Source organism: Marmota monax, unplaced genomic scaffold (assembly GCF_021218885.2).
Source record: "Marmota monax isolate L192 unplaced genomic scaffold, Marmota_monax_Labrador192_F-V1.1 WCK01_AAM20220418_F8-fsc00008, whole genome shotgun sequence".
Taxonomy (NCBI): Eukaryota; Metazoa; Chordata; class Mammalia; order Rodentia; family Sciuridae; genus Marmota; species Marmota monax.
The window spans coordinates 25,843,486-25,868,195 of NW_026694432.1; the positions used below are offsets into that span (position 1 = coordinate 25,843,486).

The window sequence follows — 24,710 nt, forward strand, 5'->3', positions numbered from 1 at the left end:
CCCCGAGAAGGAGCAGGAGAGGAAGAACTGCAAAGGAAACAGAGCCAGAGCCATGATCCAGCCATGCCTGAAAGCTCCCGTACCTCCAGAATCTTCAATGACTCCAGCCAATAGGGAACCAGGCCTGGTTTCGCTCTGCAGTGTATCCCCAGCACATAGTAGGTCCTCAATGTAGTTTACTGACTGGATGAGCAATCAGTCCTTCCAGGAATAAGGTGATCCCCCACTTTGTTCAAAGAGGTCTATAGGATCCCTAAAGTTCTGAGGGATGAAACAGAGGCTATGAGAAGAAGGGACGATCCTCCACCCACCTCCACCTGGTCTCCATGCCAACCACCCCAACGCCCACCCTCATCCCTAATCCCTCACTCCTCACTCCTCAGCATCAACCCTCAGTCCTCACCTGTCACCCCTCTCTCCTCATCTGTCAAGTGGGGACAATGATCCTATCAAAATGCCCGGAGCCCTGGCCAGGCTGCCTGCTAGTCCCCGATGGGGATAAGTGCTTTGAGCTCCTGGGACAGGCACTGCCTCCTGTGGCCAGGTAAGCAGGGAGGGAAGGAGGGGCCCGTATTTATGGGCTTCTCCCCTGGGCAAGGCCCTGCAGAGGGCTTTCCGCGTTTCCCTTCCTTTCCATCTGGCTCACACCCCTGCAAGGTCAGTCACTTGTCTCTGTTTTATGGAGGATGCAGCTGGGTTCAGGGAGGGGATGGGACTGGCCAAGTTCACACAGCCCCAGAGCAGAGGAGCTGCCGCTCAGGCCCTGGTCTTGCTGACACTCCCTGCCACATGGTGCTGGTGGTGTGAAAGCCATACCAAGACCCTTCCCAAATGTCTGCAAGTGTCCTCCAGACCAGGTCCCACCCACACTGCCACCTCAAACCTCAGCTGGGACAATGTCTGTCTGCCCGGAAGACAGCCGGGTTGTCCCCACCAGCCTCTGGCCCTCCACTCCTCCGTCTTCTGCCCCAGGTATAGACCAGTAGGGGCTTGCAGGGGCCCTGTCCTGGGCAGGCCAGGACTGGAAGTGGGTCATGAAAGCAATTGTCTCAGAAACCTGGCTCTTCCTGGGAACACCCCTCTTCTGCCACAGAACAGCTGTGAGCCAAACCTCCCCGGGAATCAAAGCTAATTTTCGGTTAGCTTTTGAGGCAGCTCCTCAGTGACTCACTGTTTGGTCCCTTGTGACCAGGCCAGGAGCCAGGGGCTGCTAGGGGCCCTTGTTAAAATCAAAAGGAAACGGTGAGCAAAAGGGAGCCCCCTTGTCAGGAGACCGTGACTCATGGCTGCTGGGTGCTCCTAGGCAGAAGGGCTCACCTCCCTGGCTCACTGGCCCTCAGTCTTCCCTAGAGAGGGGCATGAGCAGGCCGAGGTGTGGAGAGGCACAGGGGAGCTATTAGCAGGAAGTGAATGGGCAGGGCCGGAGGCAGTGCTGCAGCCTGTTTACTGGGCCTTACTCCTCTGTTAACAACCTTTAATCCCAAATCACAGCCCAGGATCTCTGCCACTCAGCCCTCTGCTCAAACCTCCCCAGGTCTCCATCCCCAGCCAGTGAGTTTATCTGATTCCTTCCTGGGAGCTCCAGCCTTGCCCAGTTCCTCTGTCTTCTCTCCCAGAAAGGAGGCTGACCCTGGGCCCCACATGTGCACCTGCAGCCTGGATCCAGGTGGTTCAGCCCAGAGTCGCAGCATAACCTTCGTCACAAACCCTGGCCACTTCTGCCTCTGTGGACCCTTTCCTCCAGATAAAAACATATTAAAAGTTAAATTTTATAGCTGGGCATGGTGGCCCATGCCTATCATCCAAGCCATTCTGTGGGCTACAGGAGGATCACAGGTTCAAGGCCAGCCTCAGCAACTTAGCAAGGCTCTGTCTCCAAACAAAAATGGAAAAGGGCTAGGGATATGGCTCAGTGGCAAAGTGCCCCTGGATCCAATCCCCAGTACCAAAAAAAAAAAAAAAAAGTTAAATTTTAACAATCATGTTAATATGAAGACAAATATAATCCAGGCTGAGTTGTACTCATTCTTCTTCTGATTTTTTAAGCAACTGAAACATTTTGAAGGATCTCAAAACTGGTATGGATGTTAGTTAAGCTCTGCATCCCCTTCACCTGGTAGATACGTTGGCTCTGGGTAAGTCCTTTGGGCTGCCTGGATCCAAATTCTGACTCACCAGGTACTTAGGCCTGAGCCTCGGTTCCCTCCTCTGTAAGATGGGAGTGGTCGTAGCACACAGGACGCAGCTCAGCTGATCTTGCTTGTGAGGGGCTCAGCAGGGTGCCCAAGGTTCCATGAAGGCCACTGCCTAGTCACATTGGAGTTTTCTGTCCTCCCACAAAGGAGGCAAGGGTGGGATGCCTTCTACCACCGTCATCTACGCAGGAAAACTGAGGATCCAAGTAAGGTAAAGCATCTGCCCCGGCCACATAATAAGTGGCAGAACCAGGACTCCCAGGCCAGGGCCAGCAGCTCCCGGCCCTGATCGTTGATGGAAGTGGATGGTCAAGTTATCCCAGTCACAGGTCAGGAGCGGGGAAGGCCTGGGGAGGGCATCTTGCCTCCAGTTCACCCAGTGGGAATGTGGAAACGGGGCAGACCCGGCACGTGGCACTCCCGCTGTGAGAGCTCGAGTTTCTCCTCCTCTCTGGGTCTCAGTCGCCGAATCCATAAAACAGGATGAGGGAAAGATGCCAAGAAAGAAAAGCCCAGCCCAGGCCCTGGGTACCAGGGGCACCAGGACAGTGGCTAGGAAAGGGGTAGGTGACGGAAGACATGAGAGGGGACAGCCATTACATCCCCTGCTTCCTGGGCTGTGGGCCCAGCTGGCCCCTCCTCTGGGGACTTGGCCAGAGTCTCAGACCTGAAGGCACTCAGGGGTTGCATCACTGGGCACTCAGGGGTTAATGACGGGGAGTGGACAGAACTGGGTATTTAACTGACTGGGAGGTGCCCTGAATTCAGAGGGCCCCTGCTCACTCCCTTCCACTCTCAGGCTCCTCTGCCCCCTGCTCACCTCTTCCGAGACCCCCAAGATGAACCCTCCCCATCTTCTGGCCTTCCTTTGCCTCCTGGGTAAGTGAACTCATGACCTGTGACGGTCCCCCTTCCCGCCCCCGCTATCTGGCAACCCGGAGCCTGCTGGATGCCCCTGAGCTTGGTTCTCCAGAAGGCATCAGGGGTACCAACTACTGGGGACCCCCTCTTCTTGCCACCAGGGGATAAGCCAGTTCTGCGCAAGCCAGCAGTGGCTGGAGGAGATGGGGGAGTAGGGGGGAGAGTGCAGCCCGAGGAGGGGTGGGAGCACAGGACAGGGGCTGGCAGGGACCCCAGCAGCACACTCGGGCTCCTCCCTGTACTGGCTTCATTTTTGGCTCCAACCTGCCTCGGTGGGCACCGCGCCATGGCTGCATTGGGAGGATCTGGAGGAATTCAGGGGGGTCCCTTGAGGGAGTTAGGAATCATGTCCTGTGGTATCTGTGAGACCTCAGGGGACAGAGCGCTCTTGGAGGAGACCAGGGCTAACAGCTGGGGGTACAATGAAGGTCTTTGGGAGAGATGTGAAAAGCCAATGGGGGTCCCCAGAAGGGTGAGTGAGGGATATTCTTGGGGTGGTGGAGGAGAGTGGGGGTGTGTGGCTGACGTGAAGGAGTGGGGTCGATAGGATTAAGACCCAAAGGATGCCACTGGAGGGGTCACTACTTAGTATCATTGTTGCTATTGGTGACGGGGTGCTTCGAGGAGAGAAGCTTCACTAGACAAATGTTGAGCTGTCTGGAATCAGATTTGAGTGACATGAGGGGTGGGCCCTGGGTGAAAGGCTCCCTCCTCCTCCACAGTGGCCATGGCCAGCGGGAACCTGGTCCAGTTTGGGGTGATGATCGAGAGGATGACAGGGAAGTCAGCTCTGCAGTACAATGATTATGGCTGCTACTGTGGCATCGGTGGGTCCCACTGGCCAGTGGACCAGACAGACTGGTGAGGAGGTGGCCAGCAAGGGGAACACTCTGGGAGGAGCACCCTGGGAGGGGGAAGGATCTGGGGGCACTGAGAGACCAGCAACTGACCCTCTCCTCCGAGCTCCTTTGGGCTGTGCCCCAGCCATCCCTGTCCAGCCTGGCCTGGCTCACAGGCCCCTCCAGTTGACCATGACCCCGCAGGTGCTGCCACGCCCATGACTGTTGCTATGGGCGGCTGGAGAAGCTGGGCTGTGAACCCAAACTGGAAAAGTACCTTTTCTCTGTCGGCCAGCAAGACATCTTCTGTGGTGAGTGGACAGACCCGGAGCAATCCACATGTTGTGGGGAGGGGCAGCTTCAGACTGGATCCCCCTCCTGATGTGACCTTCGGCCTTGTCAGGGGCAGACCCTGGACTGGAGGAATGGGGTTTCCCATTGTCAGTGGTGTGCAGAGACCTGTCCCTCTGTCTCCATGCTCACCAGGCATCTGGGCTAGAGAAGCCAAGGTCCATTGGTGCAGCCCCAGTCCCTGCCTCAGCCTCAGGAACTTCCTCCCCACCCAGAGACTCCTCCCAGCTCCAGCCTCTGGGGAGGGTGCAGGAGGGGCCCAGCTGAGCCGCACCCAAATGAGCTGGACTCACACACCCATCTCAGGTCCCCAGGATGGAGGCAGGTGGAGTTTTGATTTGGGACAGCAGACCCCATTCCCAAAGGCTGATTCCCCTTATTAGGGTTATCAGGCTGGGCCGGTTCTCTCCACTTTGCCACATCCGATGCCCTGGACGGTTCATCCCTCCTCTGGTCTCCAGCTGGGGAAGCAGCCTCAACTGAGACAGAGTGTAGGGGGGCAGGTGGATCAGAAGCCGGCCTTCCTGCTATAAAGCCAGGCATAGCCTGGAGGGAGGGCAGGGCCCCATGGGTGTGGTGCAGAGATGGACCTGGAGTCCTCTCCTGCGAAAGGACTGCGCAGGTATCAAAGGTCTACCAGAGGGGAGGGACAGAGCCAGGCCAGCACCTCCAAGGCAGAGGTAGCTCAGAGGGTCTTGTTCCTTCCGCCGTCCACTCAGGAGAGCAGCTGTGTAAGGTAAAGGTGGTGGGCGCCCCACCCCTGAGCTTCATGCAAGGCTGGGATAGTCAGCTGTGAGAAGAGGGGAGGGGGCCGGGAGGTCTGGGCCCTGAGTTCTTCTCAGGGCTTCACCTTCTGCCCACCATGTGACTTTAGGCAGGTGACACAGCCCCTGGAAACCTCTGCATCCTCATCTAATAAGGAGGTAATCATACCCCTCTCCCTAGCTCAGCCCAGCTCCTGGAAGGAACCCCCCAAAAGAGGGTGTGAAAGAAAAGTGACCACAACAGAGTGACCAAGAGAGCTTTATTGCAGCAGTGCAACAAAGAAAAAAGAAAGAAGGAAAGAGAGAGAGAGAGAAGAGAAGAGGAGAGATGAAGAGGGAGAGAGCAAGAGCAAGAGCGAGACAGAGAGCAAGAGGGGGGGGCCTGGCAGGAGGGAGTTTTTATAGCCCAAATCTAATGGGGCCTCTGGGTCTGCAAGCTGCCTTGTTGGCCCAAGGGGGGGTTAAGTGTTCAGCCTTGAGGCAAACAGGTGATAAAGGACCAGATAGAGGGGGGTTTGAGTGCGTGGGCTATCTTGCAGCCAACATCTGTTCAGCCTGCCCTGCAGACAACACAGTTCAGCCTGCTCTGCACCCAACAGGGTGGCTGTCAAGATGTCAAGCTCCCCAATCCTGAGTCCTGCTGAAATAGCAGGCGTGGGCAGAATCCTGAATAAAGGCTCATCTTTGGGTGAGGGGGAGGAGGCACCAGGACCCTTGTGGAGAGAGATGTATTTGTGGGGACAAAAATGAGTCGGTGCAGAGAACAGGAGCCTTCTGCAGCTCGGGTGCCTGCAGAACTGACGCCAGCCAGCCTCAGGGACAATGGTCTGGGAGGTCTAATTCCTAGGCTGGTGTGGGAAGAAAAATAGGTTCTGTCCTCTCGGGTGGGAGCAGGCAGGGGGCCCCAAGTAAGGCTTCCAGCCTGGACACAGGCCCCCCCGGGGGCATGACCAGCCATCTAGAATTGACACTACCTCCCGTAGTTTCCCCGCTCCTCGGTGCACCATCACAGGAGGAAGGAGTTGCCCAGAAATCCCTGGGTGGGGGCAGGTGAGAACCAGGCAGGAGGGGGCCAAGGGCCATGAGAGTGGGCCTGGGGAAGGAAGGAGGGACAGTGAGGGCCAACTTCTGGCCTTCACAGGGTCTCCCACGCTCTGCCCTTGACTCCCCCATTCTGGAACAGCCCCCTTGAGTGCAGGCTCCCATCAGAATGGGGCTGAGGATGAGGTTGAGAACATGAACCCAAGAGCAGCCGGGAGCCGTCCCAACCGTGTCCGAGAGCGGGAATCCCGCGCCTCCAACCTTAGTGCCTGACTTACCTATTTCATCCAGCCGGCAAGACCACCTGCCAGAGGCGGACCTGCGAGTGCGACAGGAGGGCTGCCCTTTGCTTCCGCCGCTATGTGAGCACCTACAACCGCAAATATGCCCATTACCCCAACAAGCTGTGCACAGGACCCACCCCACCCTGCTAAACTCTGCTTGGCTGCAGCCCCGCCTCAGGCTGCCATAATCCCAGGCCTGAAGAAGTTTAGAACCCAAGGCCCTCCCTCTGGAAAATTCCGTCCCTTCCCCAGAGTTTCCACACTTCCCCCAGGAAGAGCCTCAGGAGCCGTGGGCCTCTGCAGCACCCACAAGACTCAGTAACCCCACCCATTCTCTCTTCTGAATAAGTGAATATGCTCTCTTTAATTCTAGGATTCTCTGATTTGCAGATTTTGTCATGCTAGGTTTTGATTAGTCTATAATCCCGTTCTTTCATTTATTCATTTGTTCATTCGTTCATATTTTGAGCACCTGCCATGCACCACCCTGGTGCTAAGCACTGGAATACAGTAGGAATGAATCTGATTTGGGGTCCCATCTGTAATGCCAATATTAAGTCCTTTTAATTTTCCACAGCAGTAAGTTTCCATTATTCTCTTCTTCTAAAGTTCTACAATCTTCTCTGAGACAATAATGGCAATCTCCAAAAGGAATATTTCTGGCCATATGGCTTAATGTAAGAAAGATAAAAACTACCAACCTAAAAATATTGTCCCCACTGTCATCAGGCCTCAAAACGCCCCCACTGACAAAGACTGATTTAGAGGGAAAAGTAGCTCCAGATCCATCTTATCTAACCCCCTTTTTTGACACCTGAGAGTCAAAGAAGGGACACTGTACCAGGGTATCCTTGCTCTTCTCCCTTAATTTTTTCAAGAAGTTGGCATCAGCTGCCAGTGTTGTGACACGGCCATGTTGACCAGACCCAATAGTTGTTACCTTGGAAAGATCACATATCTAGGGTAGGCCAGCTGTGAGCATATGCAGCCTGTGATGCTCCTGAGAGAGCAGGAAGAGGAGAGGGTACAACATGGCAGGTCAACCAAAGGATTCCCACCAAAGAAACAGCCAGTTCTGAAAGCCACAAGCCTCAGCAGATTTAACTCTGGACTGCAGATCTGCTGTCTCCACCAGCTGCCAGACACGGATGGAATCCTACAGGACCAGGATGAGCCTATTGAAGGAGACCATGTGCTGCATGGTACAAAGCTGTGGCCCGGCTGGATAAACTTCACTCCCTTTCATCCTTCATATGGTGTGCATACACCCATGAGGACTTTGAGGAGCACAAGAAATCAAAGGGATGCATCCTCCTAGACTTTAAAAAGACAACAAAGCTCTGAGCTAGAAAAAAAATAGCATGGGGGACCAGTATGTGAGCTTTGCTGTTGTCAATGACCCAAAGTTGGAACCACCCAAAGATGGTGTCTTGAAACAAAATTGGCTTCTGTGAGCCTGAGTCTGATTTGTCAGGGAACGTGATCCTGAGGCGCCCTCTGGTGTCCAACTTGTTCAGACTACTAGGAAGAAACCCAAATTCGGTTCACATGGATTTCCCTTCACCCCCTGGGCAGTTCCTCGGGCTGGTGAAATTCCTAAACTTGCATTGTCAGTAATGAATATGCTAAGGAATCATCAGAGAAGGACTTCCCACCATCTTAGGGTATTGGTGTGTCTGCAGAAATAAGAAAGTCGGGGAAAAGGAGCTGACTTGGGTAGAGTAGAGAGGTGACTTCTGGGCATAATGGGATGAGGACCTGGTAATCTTCCCATTGTAACTGTCCAAAAATGTGAGAACTGCAACTAAAGACAGATGCCAGTGCAACCGGCTGTGACCACAGGTGGTGAGCCCCTTGGTCACTCATGGACAAGTCGTATCCTTCGTTTTTCCAGAGCTCAATAAATGTTCAATGAATGAATCGAGGTTTGGATTCCATCTGCACATGTGTGGATCTATAATGCACTTGGTTTCTAGTTGCAGACTTGTGAAAATGACTGAAAAAGGAAAAGGAGAGCTCTGAACTGAAGTCAGAGGCTCCAGGTACACATCTGTGTTCATCCTCTTAGCAACAGGGGGTGTGTTGGCGCACTGACTGCTCAGGGGTGTGTGGACAGCAGCAGCAGCAGCAGGGGGTCTTGTTAGAAAAACAGCCCTTACTCCAGCCCTGCTAAATCCTTCAATAGGTTAACAAGACCTCCAGGTGCGCAGGTGAAAATCTTCGAAGCCTGGTCACAGATTCAGTCTCTGTATTTGTAAAATGGAACAATGACATTCCCCTGACAGATGGTTGTGGTGAGGTTTAAATAAATGAGTATGTGTGACAGCATATTTATATGCCTAGCACATAAATAAGCATTTGGTCCTATGAATGAATGTTAAAATAACAAGTGATAACGCTTGTTATCGGTGACCTGCTCCCTCTCGTTGAAGTTTGAACATTAGAGAAGCACGCCGAAGCAAGCATATAAGGCAGGGTTTACTTTAAAAGGGGTAACATAGACTTCTCCCGGGAGTGAGAAGGGGGCCCTAGCTGGTTCCTGGTATCCCAAGAAGTGAGGTGTTCTGCCCTTTTGTGCGTCTTAGGCTTCCTTTGTTCTCCTGCTCTCTTGCCCTTATCTTTCTCTTCCCTGTGACTAGGCCTAGGAAAGGTCGGTGGGGTGGCCCAGTGGTGGGAAACAGGTGGGCTGAACAGGGAAGGGCAGGCTGGAGCAGCCCAGGACATATTAATTAACAACTTTACAGCTCCCTGTAAGGAGGGGCAATTCCTGGGGCAGGTTGCCTTAGCAACTGGTTGGAGCAGGGGAGGGTTATCTTGATAGGGTGAAGGAAGGGCTCTGAAGGCCCTCTGGGGTGGGACAGTTTCCAACTTCCCAGACTCACTCAAAGTGGCCTCCTTGATCTGACCAGACTCGATTTATCTATCTATACTGTCTAATTCTGGCTTCACAGGTATAACATTTTATTAAGCACCTAGAGTTTACAGGGCACTGTTCTCAGGGCTTTATGTGTATTAATTCTTCAGATGAATGCGTGGATAAATGAGTAAGGCAAAGGACTACACCAAGGCTGGTGAGAGGACATTGACCTCAATGTTTCATAGCATATCTCTTCCATTTTGAAGACAGGGTTTGGATTGTTTTTGCTTTTGTTCCTACTTACCCCCCTAACAGAAGCTAGGCATGAAGTGCCCAATTAAATCACTTGCTGAATAAGTGATTAGAAATCACAATGGAATTCCCGAGCTAACTGAAGAGTCTGATTATGATTCCACGGACGTGTGTCTGCTTCTCTGAGGTTCTTTGCAATGTTGCAGCTGGAGAACTGAATACTATTAAAGATCATCCTTTCTTTCAATAAGCTTTGTATAAACTACGTTTCTGGCATTAGGTTGAGTGCTAGGGATAGAGAAAAATTAGATGGGTTAACTGGCAGGCAGAGAGCAAATATTCTACACTAACTAAAGCTAAGAGTAGAGAATCAGGACCAAAGGGCCTCCCTCCTTCATGCAGTCTCTCTCCCGTCCACCAATGGCTTGATGTCCATCCAGTCAACTCCTCCCCGCCATACCATCAGTGGCTCTCCATTATCCACTGCTTTCCTGCCTTCATTCCTTCATGCAATAGCTTCCCTCAACCTAAAAAGCTTCTCCTGTCCACGAATGCACCTCAAATTCCACCTTTCCCAGCTGGAGCAGAATTCAGTCTCCTCTGAAGGCCAGCTCATGTTTTGGGACCTTTACTAGTGCTGCTTACCCATTATTTGGGTTCTTGTGTGGTGGCAGTAGGCAGTCCTGGGTCCAAATCCTGCTTCTGCTACCACTTGTGATCTTGGTCCATTTACTTACTCTTTCATGTGTAAAATACAGAAAGAGTATCAGCCCTGTGGGGTGGTTTTAAGCTTCCTAGGAGACAATGAATTCAGAGTGCCTGGTGCGTTACTAACACTCCATCCATGCCCAATCACCTGTCCTTTTGCCTCCCCTGCAGCATCATCGCACCACAGATGCTAAATAAGTATCTGTTCAGTTGAATCCATGGGCTCATGACAACCGGAACTATTTTAGGGAACTGATGCCACACACTAATGCTATATGATTCATGCAAACAGTCTGTTGGTTCACTACCATCTGAGTGCTCATTTATCTTAAATGGGCCTTATGTTTTAAAATATTAATCTTCAGTGTCCTTGAGCTGACAGCCCACGGACAGATAAAACTGGCTGGAGAGACCTCACAGCTACCTGTAACGTCCCCAGGTCAGAAAGTACACAAGACCTATTCCATACACCAAGAAAGCAACCAGGCTGAACTAAGCACACCTGGTCTTTAGAACTCACTCGGCAAGCATGGTATTAATCTTCCAGTAGCAAAAGGGACATGGGAAGCATGTGAACAAATAAGTCCCCAGTCTTCCTCCAAAATGTGTACCCTTAATAAACTATCTTAACTACATGGACGTTCCCACTCCAGGGTTTTGCTTATGATGGTCCTTAGGTACAAAATGCTCTATTCTGCATCCTCTCTCCCCTTTCACTCCTGGTCCCAATGCCACCTCCTATAAGAGCCTTCCTTGATGTCCCGATGGCTGTGTTCACAATCACCTTCTCAGCCTTCCATTAGGGCATGTGTTCTCTCCGGTCACAGTCACATGTTCCTTTTGCCTCCTGGACTGGAAGCTTTTTGAGGACGGGCCCATGTCTGGGTCACTACCCAGAAATATTAGCTATATATAGCACAGGGTCATCAATGTTGGGTGGATTCCTGAATGTTTAGATGGGTAACTAAATTGAACTAAATCTGAGTAACCAAGTCCTTCTATAGGAAGGTTTTTAGCAAAGAAAAGAAAGAGCTAAAACTTTGTTTTTAAACTAGAATTTATTGGTATACAAAACTCCATTTCATAGATAAGTGGCACATCTTTGCAGCTTCTATTGCACCAAGTAGTAAAGATTAAAAACAAAAAAGGAAACATTTGGTTTTGAAAACACTGCAAATAGCCAAGTACAGTACTTTGGTAAATAAAAAATAAAATGGTTCAGATGAACACAATCTGTGAAAAGAAAAGGCCTAGGGGAAATGAACTATGGACATCGATAGTGGTCACATTTCTCACCCCCGAGCTCCAGAGATAAGGCAGACTTGCTAAGTCTATGGATTATGACCCCATGGAGGTCTTAAGTATCTCCAGACCGAAGCTAGAACAAGTATAGTGCAATTAGGAAAAAGAGAAGGCCCATCCCCACAGACTCCTTGCCCTCAGTCCTAGGGGTCTGACGCACACCAGCACTCTGACACCAGGAAGGGGAACACGTGGGTGCTGAGTCTAGCTCCTGGCTCTCTTCCCCCTTTCTCTGAGCTTAGTGCTAGTGAAAGATGCTGGAATGGTAGCCACCATGAAAAACAAGCCCCAAGAATGGAAAGACACCAGTATGGCTCAAGTTTCAGTCGAAAGACTTGCCAGGGAATCAAACCACGAACAAAGGTCTGTGACTATGCACCAATGATTGTCATGGACAGCTGGCAACAGGGACCTGCTAGATAACATGCAAAGGATCAGAGCCAGACCCCAAGGCTTTCCTCCAGTGATCAGGACCTTCTGTGACAACCGGCACAGCGAGCAGAAGCACTGTGGATCACAGGTGTGCTCATGGAAATCATGCTACACATTGGCACCAGCCCCTCCCTGGGTAACTCTGAGAAGATATTCAATACTTCACTCGAGCTACAAAGTAGTCATAATGAGGAGGGTTAAACAGAGACTCTAGAAAAAATCACTTGGAAGAAATCATTAAGAGCCTGAGGTTTTGAGAGCATGTTTTACCTGGGACAGAAGAGGGTCAGGCCATCCACAAGGCACAGCTCTTTCCTGTGGTCCAGCCTCCGTGGACAGCAAGTCATACACTGTCCACACACCAGGCCACAGAGGTTTAGTATCATCTCCACTTGTGAGAAATGATCAGTTTGACTTTTTCTAACATGTAGTGGCAGATTTATTAAAACTTAAGTGCATGCATCTAGATCTTCAATTCAAGGATGTCAGTGGGAAAACAAAATCTGCTTCACAGTTAGGGAAACACATCTTTGTAAAAAGTGCCATTATTAAGTCAGCTCTGAACAACTGCCAGAAAGCTGTTTCAGCACACCCGACGTGCAAACGGAGATGAGCAAAACCGTGAGTAATGACAATGGCAGGAATGCTGCATCTGACCCTGCATCTACAGGTGCGATACAGACTTGAGGTAAAGAGGTGAAGAGCTATGTGTCTACGTGACATGGGAGTCAGGGAGGGCACAGAGGTGACACACTCAATCAAGAAGCTCCACTCTCTTCCTGCCACAAAGAGCCTTCTCTCCAGTCAGGGTGACTTTCAGTCAGTTCTGACTAGGGATTCAAGTTTCCTACCATCAACTGAATATTTGGGTTGAACATTTCACAGAGGTAAACTCAAGGGTGTTCCATGTTGACCCAGTAAAACCCGGGCACACTCTAAAGAGTTTCTCACAATGCAAGAAACTGCACATTGACTACAGGGACTCACTACAAGTGTGATCCACTACCAAAGTCCATCTGAAATGACCACATGACATGTGAGCAACTCTCTCTCTCTCCCCCCACTTTACATGGCCCTCCTCCTCAGCCCGCCATCATAGGTCACATTGTCCAAGCTCCCCAGGGAAGCAGAGCAGGGCACTGTCTATGACCTACATGAAGGTTCACTCTGAGCCCAGCTCCAACTGCCCATTAAGGGAGACACACATTGCACAGTCCTCTCCATCAAAATGAAATTGGAAATGTCTTCAGAGCTTATTTAAAAAACAAACAAACTAAATAACTTCAACTAACATTTAAGATTCTTCTTTCTGCCACAATTCCTCAACCACGCTTTACTCCTGAAGGTGTATATTCTTATTATTGAAAAATTAAATATACATATACATTCTATCTTTCTAATATCTCCCAGTAACAATTATATTATTTATAAGTTGTGGTCTATGTTGTTTTAATACATCTAACTCCCTAGTTAAAAGCTGTTGTAATAAAATTTTTTTTCTTATTTTGATGTTTAAAAAAAAATCCATAAAACCTTTATATACAGTCTATAAGGCCAGAAAGCAGCTATGAAATGCTGCTCTACCCTCTTCTCCTGGCCCTCCACAGGCTATTGAGACCTAACCTTGTGTAGTATAATCTTTACCAGCTGAGTTGCACCACAGAGGTTGAGACAGATTCAGTCCCCAGTACTGAGTTCCATAACTGTGCTGGGTTAACCAGCACAGTTGCTGTCATTAGTTGGATTGCTGACAATCATCACCTCAAGACTGAACGTATGGCCTCCACTTTGGCTGCCTATGAAGTAACAATCAAGTGCCCAACAAGGCAACTAAGCCTGAGGATTCTATCCACTTCTCACTCCAAGGAGACCAAGGCAGTGGTCTAAATTCCAACCTTCAGCTAGAAGATACCTTTGAAGCTGGGTGCCATACCCCCATTTCCAATAATTAACACACTAAGCACAGACCAATTATAACTGAAAAGCTGTAGAATGGTAACAAAAGAAAATTACTAAAGCCATTTGATTAGTTTTTAAAATCACTGCTATTGTGCCCCAGAATTGCTGAAGCCTATTATCAGAATTACGTAATTTATAAACAAATATTCCTAATATTCTTTAATAAAACATTCAGCAGCCTCTAAAACTCTGTAGGGCCCAAGGCCACCTTCATTAACCAAGTCAATGAAGCAACCCAACTAATCACAACAACGGTCACCCACAGGTATTTTTCTACTTTAATTCTGAGCTTCTGATAAAGCTGATCCTTTTGAGAGGATCTGGTCTCTGCACTCACACAGTACAGAGCAGACAGGAAAGAATGTTCTTTCAGAAAAGCTCAGCCAGCCAGGAATCTGCCCAGAGGTGAAAGCCAAGAGAACAATTTGTCCTCAAACACCAGATCCCACCCCCTAAGAAAAGGCAACAGAGAGCCTTCCCAGTTGGAACTGAGTGCCGAGTACTCGGAGTCTCAAACTCAGGACTGTGATGAGCAAAGAAAAGGTGCTGTACAGTCTTTAAATCTGCACAATATTGCAATGTACTGTACCCAGGAAGAAGCCCAAACCACAATGTCCTGGGAGCAACTCCAAGAGATATTCCGATGATATTGTAGATATTCCAACTAGAAAAAGTCCCCAAATCAAACAAACAAAAATTAAAAGGCATCAATGAACTAAGAAAGCAAAAAGCCTACTGACAGGGACAATTCCACAGGGCCAGGGTCCACTCTGATAGTGACAGTTCTCACACTTTAAAACTACTTATGGTTTCCACTCTGCCTTTAGGTTCTCATAATTTTGAGATCTGAGGGTTGCAGTTGACAACAAAGAATTGACTTTTTGACTCAGCATATATTATTTGCCCAAGTACTAGGCTCCCAGAAGGCAAAGACTCCCGTCCGCCTCACACATGACCGTTTTAGAGTTCTCATCCGCCTAGCCCAGTTCTGGGAATGGGATCTGTCCCCTGATGGAGTGTTTCAGAACTGTGAGTCACTTGAAGGCCTGAGCCCAGAGAAGCACTCCACCTTGCTGGTTTACCCTACAGGCACAACTAATGCTGCCCCATTCAAATCCCTCACTGGGCTTAAGTAACAAAAAATAAATGCCATATTTTATGAAATTTCATTGCCACAATACTAAGAAAATTTTGCAACCTATAAGGTCAAGTTATCATTTTTTTCTCTAAAGGCATCTTTCTAAGTCTATAATACTAGGGAAAAAATAGTTGTTCAAACAGTGAACACAAAAAACCTTAGATATTCATCCAAACTTCTGCTATAGAAGCAAATCATTCTTTAGATTCTTCCTAGACAGAAACCTAAGAGTTTCCTGACTGTTCTACAACTATGGCATCTGCTCTACAACTATGGATGATCCGAACTGCAGAACTCTCTCACAGCAGTAACACACCATCTTCCCAACTGTTAAAAAAACAAATACCAAGACTCAACAACACAACTGATCTCCCAGGAAAGCTGAGACCTCACTCTCCACCAAGCAGGTGCCCACATTATGGCTGACCACAAATGGGCCCATAGCACCTTCCATCTGCAATGACGTCAGTCAGGAAGGAGAGGTGAGCTGTGCAGTCCCCACACTGACTCTGCAGGCCACCTCCTCGTATCACATTACTCTGAGAAAACACTTCCTGAATTGTGTTGAGTAAATGAGATAGGGAAAAAATTCAATCTAAATACGTTCCTGAGTTGGAGATCATTTATAAACCACTCTACATGTTGATATCTGTTTGAAAATGAAAGAGAAACTAAGGAAATCTGTTATTCTGAATTTCTAACAGTTAAACTACTTCATGAACAATTACAGCAAAACTTACCCTAAGTAATAAAGGAAGATCCCAGGGTCACTGAACTCTTTTTTTTCAGGGCAAACAAAGCCACAAAGGTTTTTCCTGACCTAACTATCCACTCTTAAAACTCAGTATTTTAAGTGTGTATTACAGAATATGAATGGCTTCACTGCACCTTTATAAAACAAAACACAGCACTGACAGAACTTTGAACAAAAGAGGCAGCTTGAAGGAAACTAATTCAGCGTGTGACCAAATAGGCTTTGTTGGTTGCCTCCCTGGAAGGCCTGTGTGCGGCACTCCATGGTCCTCCTGCTTCCTACAGCTCCCAGGAGGCAGAGTCAGATGTTCAGAGCAGCGAAGGTCTTCACCAAAGTAACCTGTGTGTTCACATCTGCTTCACTCCTGTTGTTGTCCCTGTGGCCACTCCTGCTCTGCAGGGCTTTGTGACGATGCCTCTCCTCCTGTCGCTTCTTCTTCTCCAGCCGTTGCTGTTCCCTGCGTTGTTTGTTTGTGACCTGAAAGAGAAGGCCTCTGACGCACAGCTGACTCAAGCTGCCACCTGCTGCAAGAGATGCTGGGCTCACAAATGTCCAAGGCTCTGACTACTTCAGCAAGGAGAGAGGACACCACCCGCATGCCAGAGCAGCTCATTTTCCATTATGTTAAAATGTATATCCGTCACTGAACTAGCAAACAAAATCAACTCCTTCCTCCTCATAAACCAATTCAAGATGACCTAAAGAGACACTACCCCTATCCAGCAAAAGACAATAATCGAGGGGCCAGATGACACCTTTCTCCATAATTTAAGACCCAGATCACTGTAATGAAATCCTCAGAAGCTTATGGCCGCTCTGCCTCTGCCTTTTCACATTAGGTGGCATTTTGAGCTCAGAACTTCATGGTAAGTCTTTAAAATGAATCCTAATTTCAGCATAATGAACACTGTCACATCTACTTGTAGGGATGAGGAGGGAGATGTACACCCTTTCTGAGAAGCACCTGACAATTTACCAAAAGCCTTCAAAAGATTCCAATATCCATGCCCTTAAACCTGCTAACTCATCTCCTAACTCTATGCAAGAAAATAGTATGCAACACAAACACACAAAGCTGTTCACTGCAGATGAACATTTGTTCACATTTGTGAAAAGTGTGGAATAAGGTGGAGGGAGCCCACGTGTGCAATGACGCTGCATGGGCAAAGGCAACTACCCATTTGCACAGGACAGCTCAGCACATATGTCCTAATCGTCACAACATACACCAAACAAAACAAGGCCTTCATTCTGCTTCTGGACATATCTTTATGTATCCCCCAGATTTCCACAATAACTGTTTTATAAATTAAGAGAAAAATACATACTAAAATGAAATGCAAGTTCCCACCACTGCTACAGATTTTCAGCAGCCCACCATCTGCCCTTCTGACTACCTCCCTCATACCTTTGGGAGCTGGTTTTTGTTTGCTTTGTTTTCTTCGCTAGGGCTGGTCCGGGCCTTGTTGTTTTCAGTCCTATCTTCATTTAAACCCTGATTTCCAAAGATTCTGGCACCACTGCCACCCTCCTCCCATAAAGGGCCACACTGCTTCGGCGCTTGGTCACCAGGCTCAAGGCTCTCCTCTGCATCTTCCAAAAAAGGTATTAATTAAACTGAGAACCTTACAGAGTTACATAATGCAAATGCTATGGTAAAGGACTCCAACATCACCAGAGTCCCCAGATAATTGTTATTTAGGAAGCAAGTTTCTTTGAAACAAAACTCTAATACCAAGTCAATAGAGTGGGAAAAATGGGGACAAAATAATGGGTAAATTAGACAGATTTAAAAATAACCTGCTAGTCCTAAGGCTTATGGTTAGCTTCCCACAACACAGTGCTTTGTTTCCTTGGATAAAATGTTTAACATGAATTTTTAGGGAGAAATCATTCATTTGTACTCAAAATTCAGAAGGAGGGAAAAAAAAAAACAAACAGGATCTAAAGCTGTGTTGTCTGATACAGCAGTCACCAGCCACATGTGACTATTAAAACTGAAAATCAATTAAATTAAATACCACTTCAAATGCATCTCCCAACCTCACTCTCCACATGTCAAGAACACATCACACTGAATGAGGCTTTCAACTACAAAGATCAAGTTACTCACAGCTTCTGAAGAAGCACAGCAAACATATCAAGTGGATACTTATATACTCAGACACATGGAGAACTATAATGCCAGGCACAGGAAGTACCTGGCACGTGATAACTGTCAAAAGAGTATTTATTGGGGCTGGGGATGTGGCTCAAGCGGTAGCACACTTGCCTGGCATGCGCAGGGCGCTGGGTTCGATCCTCAGCACCACATAAAAATAAAATAAAGATGTTGTGTCCACCGAAAACTAAAAAATAAATATTAAAAAAAATTCTGTCTCTCTTAAAAAAAAAGAGTATTTATTGATACCCAAGAAATTATTAAGATTTTACATCTTCTTTCCTCTGAGTCACAAGATTAAACCCAGTTCAAATTTTTAAAACAATTTTGAATTATCACCGTTAAAAGATGTTAGTTCTCTTAATATTTCCATTACAAAAATAAAATATTTCTCTCTTCTTCAGTTACCATTTCAGTTTGATAAGATCTTATTTTCAGAAGGACACTCTGCCGCCCTCAAGACCGGGTTAGGTGGATTTCCTGTGCATTCTCCCAGCATCCTGCACTGCACCCCACTATGTACTATTAGCCAATCTACCTGCCTCTCTAACACCCTCTCTCTACCTCTAAACATTTCCTGATGCAGGGTCAGGACCCAGTAAAAAATGCCCGAATACAGAAGGCACTCAGTAAATACCTGCTGAATGAATAAATGACAGGACAAGTACCACCTGTGAATTGATTAAAAATGAGTATTTGAAAAATCACCAACACAATCACTTTGAAGGCTTATAAATATCATTTGTGGACTTACTGTTTCTTTTCCCCTGGTTCATCTGAAGCATGGCAATTATTGCAGATTCAATATTGTAATTTTCAGCTTCCAGGTTCTGGACTATTAAGTCAAAATCCTAGCCAAGAAACAAAGAAACGCTTCAAGACTGGATCTACTTTTCTACCTAGCTCTACTTTAATAATTTGATAAACACACAGATGTAACAGTGAGATCGGACAAAAGGTCTCAAGAATTTTCCATTTAGAATTCCCAAATAAGGTTGGTCACTTGAAATAATGCATTTTATTATTACAAAAATTTCCCTTTATAAAACTGCACTTTTAATAGTGCAAACACCAGTCAAAAACAATTAAACCCACTCATTAAGATTTTGAGTAGTGCCGGGTACAGTTGCACACACCTGTAATCCCAGCAGCTCAGGAGGCTAAGGCAGGAGGATCACGAATTCAAAGCCAGCCTCCGCAATGGTGAGGTGCTAAGCAACTCAGTGAGACCCTGTCTCTAAGTAAAATACAAAATAGGGCTAGGGATGTGGCTCAGTGGTCGAGTTCCCCTGAATTCAATCCCCAATACCCCAAAAAAAGATTCTGAGTAGTACTAGGTCAAGTCTGGCAAACAAGAGGGAAATGAATAAACAGCTCTCATTAGGTCAGACCACCAATCTCCTGGACTGTCTAGCCCTCATGCTGGCATGCTCGAGTGATGCCACAAGACCAGCAGATACACTAGGCACACTGTTTAGAAAGCCCTACTGCATGACAGGAATACTAACTGAACATCCAGTTGCATTGCAAACTTTCTGGACAGCATCTTCTACTTCATCTTTCAGGTCGTCCTCAAAGTCAATTCCCTTTGTCTTGGTCTTTTCTCTTTTATTTGACTCGGTCTTTTCTCTTTTATTTGACTCATCTTCCTGAAGCATCTGAAACTAAAGAAAGCACAAAGCATAATAACCATGAAACTCTTGCAAATCTCATTCAGAATCTCCAACACAGAAAGATACTCTAATCTCAAAACATTCAAACATAGGGGAGAAAACTCTGGAAACAACTTTAAGAGAACAATAAGTATACTAAATTCTATCCACACACCAAGATTCCAGGCCACCACAGTGAACAAAAGAAAGGCCCAAGAGACAAGAACCACTCAGCAGAGACAACGTCAGAACTTCTACAGTTTCTAGATGCTGACATTTGGCCATGTCTGCTGACCACAACAGCATATTTGCCTCCGCTCATTTCCAGAGCTATGAACTAAACCTCGGGACACAGTCCTCTACACAGACCCATGCTAGTCTTGAAGAAATATACACACAACCCTCATCTGGTTCCCAGGTCCTCTCTGATCATCGGTGAGCTCTGGGGTACACAGCAGAGCATGACTCCTCACCTCCAGTGTATACCATGACATTCAGGGAACCTGCCAACTGGAATTCTAAAGCAACAAAGAATAATTCACTTGGAGTTCAAGAGGCCTTTGTGACCAGATCCTAAATCAGAAAAGCTATAATCATCCCTGTGAGGACTCCAGCAACTTCTCTTTCTGCTTCCCATTAACACAGGGATGGAAATGGACAAAGGTGTTTCTTTTTTTTGCATGTAAAAGTTGAAGTGGAGTCCAGCAATGGTCAGTATTTTCCTTAGAATGTTAATACAAAACAACCTATTATAAAATTATACATTAAAGTCTGACAATGAGTATCAAGAGTCTTGGAACCAGTAGTTTCACAACTTTGGAATTTAGCCAAAGGAAATGTCAAATACAGGGTTTACATAAAAGTACTCATAACAACATTACTTATAGTGAATAACCAGAAGCAAGGTAAAGGTACAGGTACAATTAACCACTAGAAATCCATAGAATGCTATCTTCATTCCCATTAAATTAAGGAACACAATCAGGATTTCACTACCACCATTATTATTTAACATTTTAGCAATAAGAGCCAATGCAATTAGCCAAGACAAACAAAAGTATAAAATGAGGAAAAAGAAATTACTCTTTGTAGATAATTCTGTACCTAGGAAAAAAATAAGAGAATTAACAAAAGACAAACATCAACAGAATATCCTAGTACAAACAAAAAGAATTCTAATTCTGGCAAATCATGTATTAGATGAGAATCTAAGTCTCTAGACTATATAAGAATATATAAAGAATTTTTACAAAAAGACAGCCCAATTAAAAATAAGCAAAGGACTTGAGCAGACATTTTTCCAAAGATTGAACAGCTCAGAATAGAATCTACGAAAAAGTGGGCACGATCTGTACAAAAAAAAGGTTCTTACAGATGTGTGTGCAGGGGGGTAACGACGATGACAATTAAACACATAAAAGTTTATCTGGTCCATGGCTAGGAAGACTCCACATCATCATAAAAATGTCAGTTTTTCCTTACATTAGTCTATTAACTTAATGAGATACCAATTTTTAAAAAACTGAACAGGACTTTTTAAATAGACATACTGATAGTAATATTTCTATTTTTTCAAACCAGGAGAAATACATATTAAAAAGAAAATTAATAATGAGTGAAAAAATCTACCAGATTTTAAAATTAACTGCTATTAATTAAAACAATGGGGTAACAACAAGTCAACAGCGAGATCACCGGTACAGAACCAGATGTCTCAACACAGACTCAAACACATATAGGAATTTAATTTATGGCAGGGAGAGAATATGACATTTTAAATCATTAAGAAAAAAATATATAATGAATAATGTATAACCAGGTACCCTACAGAAAGCTGGGTCCATAACCTCACACCCACATATGATTGCAAATTTCAAATAGAACCAAAATTTAATTTAAAAATAAAAATGAATTAGAATAAACTTCAACTATGTGAGAATTATAAGCCATAACTTCCAAAGGTATATTAGAAAACATTGGTAGGGCTGTGGATATAATTCAGTGGGAGGAGAGCTTGCCTAGCATACATGAAGCCCCGAGTTCAACCCCAGTAGCAACCCTAAAAAAGAGAAAGAAAAAAAACAAATATTGATAAATTTAACCACATAAAAATCTTAAAATGTTTCATAGCAAAAACCACAGGAGATAGAACAAAAAGACAAAAACAAAACTGTGAAAAAAATTTACAATTTATACCACAGATGAAGGCTAATTTCCTTAATGTACAAAAAGTTCCTAAAAATCATTAATACAACTTAATAATAAGAAAATTAATAAAGAAAATATATAGCCTTTACAAAAAAGTAAGTACAAGTAAGTCTTAAACACAGGAAGAGATGAGTAAACTAACAAAAAAAAATGCAAATTAAAATTATGTTAAGAAAACAATTTTTTCCCAACACTGAAAAAAATTTAAAAACTTATTATGCCGGCAAAAGCTAGAGAAAGAGCCACTTATTACAAGTGGGAAACGGAAACTGGTAAAATACTCATAGAAAGCAGTCTAGCAGTATTTATCAAAACCCTCTGATACTGAAAGGACCTTCTAGGAATCTATCCTGGAGGTACCGTAACATGTGTGAAATGGGGTACACAGAGCACTGCACAACAGTTCTAATGCAAAAGTCTGAGAGCATCTAAAAGTCCACTGATAAGGGACTGGATGCCATGTTATAAAGTATCCATAACAGAATACCATTAAGCCTTTAAAAAAGATAGAGGAAATTTTTTACACACTGCTATGAATTAAACTCCACATTAAATTCAAAAAGCACAGTGCAAGATGCAAGCGTACAATGTTATGTGGTATATACAGGGTGCTAAGACTGGACCTAGAGAGTGTAAAAGCAGGAAAAGAGGAATTTGTACATATGCACATATATTTGCTTGATATGCAAATATCCATAGGAGACTGTCTGATCCCACAAGTTGCCTCTAGGGAAGGGAACGGGATGGTTAAAGCAGAAGGGTGACAGAAGAACTTTCAATATATATCCTATTATATTTTGAATTCTGACCCATGGACAAATATGAACAACTCAAGAAACAAAATTGTTTTAAAAATGATGGCTTCAGAATGTAGGTAACAATATGAGAAAAGGCTTCTATGATAATGTGTTAATTGAAAAAAGCAGGAACCAAAGTTATATAAATAATAAATCTCAAGCCATCTGTGATACATTAAATGACCAAAAGGAAATCTACCAGAACAGTAACAAAATTCGCAGCCGGTGGCTGATTTGTGTCTGTATTTTCCTTACCTTTTCTATGGTTTCCAATTTTCAGTAAACAGTCATGGATCAATTTTTAAAATATAAAAGTGCTTTTTTAATTTCATAGATTTCATATATACATGATCATAACTATCAGCTGATGGGGAAACAAAAGGCTAACAAGCAGTTTTATCTCTCTCTCCCTAACCCAACCTAAAAAGGAAGAAACATTCTAAGAACCAAAGATCCTTAGCACCAACTTTCCACTAAAAAAAAAAATCCCTGGTTTCAGCTCCAGGGCAGGTGGCTCTGGACCTGCTTCCTGTAGGGCTGAGACCACAAAGGAACCAGGGCTCACTCACATCAGTCTGGAGATGTGCTGGTGCCTCTGAGTTGTCATTGATCCTCCGAACGCTGTCATAGTGTTCTCCATACCGATAGGCAATGTGCAACTCCCGCACACTGCTTTTGTCTGTACCCCGAATCTGCAGACAAAACAAGGAGCGATGAAAGAGAGGGTCTGGACCGTTCACTCTGGAGATCTACCAGATGCTAACTAGAAATGTGACGGAGTATGTCATTACTGATTTCTGAATTATCCTCCTCCCACTCTTATATGCTTTGATGTGCTTAGTTAATATGTAATGATATGGGAATAAATCCATAAGAAAACACCTTCAAATACCAAGGGCAGGTTATAGATAAGCTGAAGTTTCAGGGGCTTTAGGACCTCAGAACCCCTCAAATGCACAGACCCTTCCAACAGAGAAGATGGGGGTTGATCTAGATTTGTTGAGCTTAAAGCTCAAACAATTTGAGAGGCATCTTTGAGAAACAGAATGCAAAATTCCAATTTTAAAACTGCTAGAACTTTGAGAGGGAGCCATATAAATGGAACCTAACACACTTCATTAGCTTCACCTGTCCTTAAAAGAAAACCTGCATTTTCCATCACCCACAGACATATTATCAGCAACAAACTTGAAATCTTCTGCTTACACCAATTTAAAAACAAAATTATATTTAGTAAAGTAATGTACCACACTGCACAACCCTGGAAGCAGCATTCACAAGGTACTCTGAACAAATGGCACCCCAGTACTACACAAGAAGAACAGGGCTCCCTAAAGGCATACAACAGAGAAGCACTGAGTCTGGTTTGGGCAGATTCCAAAATAAAAACTATTTCCACAGAAACTCTGAAGTAACCCTGACTCTATCCCTTAGGACAGAGTACCTGTCCAAGGAACTCTTTTTGTTAAAACTCCAAACATCAATACCTTCTTCTTTTTGTTACTCCAAGTCACAATTAGTTCAGATACTACCAAATTATAACAGCATCTGTGGTCCAAAAACAGAAGGAAAAAAAAAAAAAAAACATGGAACAAAGAGGAACCACACAGGTCCAGATGCTGGGACTGTGGAGGTTTTCTCCAGTGGAAGACCTGGGTCTCAAAGGGCAGAGGGTCTACTATATACACAGAAAATGGTGACAGCTCATTTGTCTCCCAGGAAAAGTACTAGGAAAGGGAACACTTCATTAGAATTTTTGAATGACGCAATCTCTACAGCCCTTAAATACATAACAACAATATACACATACTACAAATGTAAAAAAAAAAAAAAAAACCACCACAAAGAATAGTCACCAAGTTTGAACCATAGTTTTCATGGATGGATTACAAAGGACTTTCACCCTCCATGCCACACATCCACAGCACAAACTCCATTTCTAAGCAGAAAAGCATACAGGTGTCAGTATCTCCATGCTGTGTGAGCTGACTCATCATTAATGCAAGAGGTCTTGCCCAGACAGGAGCAACTAACGCATTTCAATTCTTAAAAGTTTCATAAGAAGCTTGACTGGAAAGAAGGGACATGGAGAAAA

At 45.5% G+C, this 24,710-nt stretch overlaps 2 protein-coding genes across 4 annotated transcripts in view; one reads left to right on the forward strand and one right to left on the reverse strand.

Moving 5' to 3' along the window:
* Positions 1-385: 385 nt before the first annotated feature.
* The window catches only part of Otud3 (OTU deubiquitinase 3), a 35,388-nt gene continuing 11,063 nt past the window's right edge, over positions 386-24,710 (reverse strand). The window contains exons 4-9 of one of the 3 annotated variants that reach the window (XR_009224375.1): positions 23,185-23,307; positions 19,467-19,622; positions 18,713-18,809; positions 17,206-17,390; positions 6,390-6,481; positions 386-4,372 (exon numbers count right to left, since the gene is read on the reverse strand). Coding sequence is in view for 2 of the 3 variants with exons in the window: in XM_046469111.2 (XP_046325067.1) it covers positions 16,098-16,274; positions 17,206-17,390; positions 18,713-18,809; positions 19,467-19,622; positions 23,185-23,307 (738 nt within the window). In the remaining variant the exon portion in view is untranslated. Of the gene's footprint in view, positions 4,373-6,389; positions 6,482-11,251; positions 16,275-17,205; positions 17,391-18,712; positions 18,810-19,466; positions 19,623-23,184; positions 23,308-24,710 lie in introns of those variants that run through there. The other 2 variants (XM_046469111.2, XM_058571097.1) reach the window with 2 other exon arrangements.
* Pla2g2e (phospholipase A2 group IIE) lies at positions 2,961-8,746 on the forward strand. Its single transcript, XM_046468408.2, has 4 exons — positions 2,961-3,074; positions 3,839-3,977; positions 4,160-4,266; positions 6,403-8,746. Exons 1-4 carry the CDS (start codon positions 3,035-3,037, stop codon positions 6,543-6,545), a joined length of 429 nt encoding a protein of 142 aa, XP_046324364.2. The 5' UTR covers positions 2,961-3,034; the 3' UTR covers positions 6,546-8,746.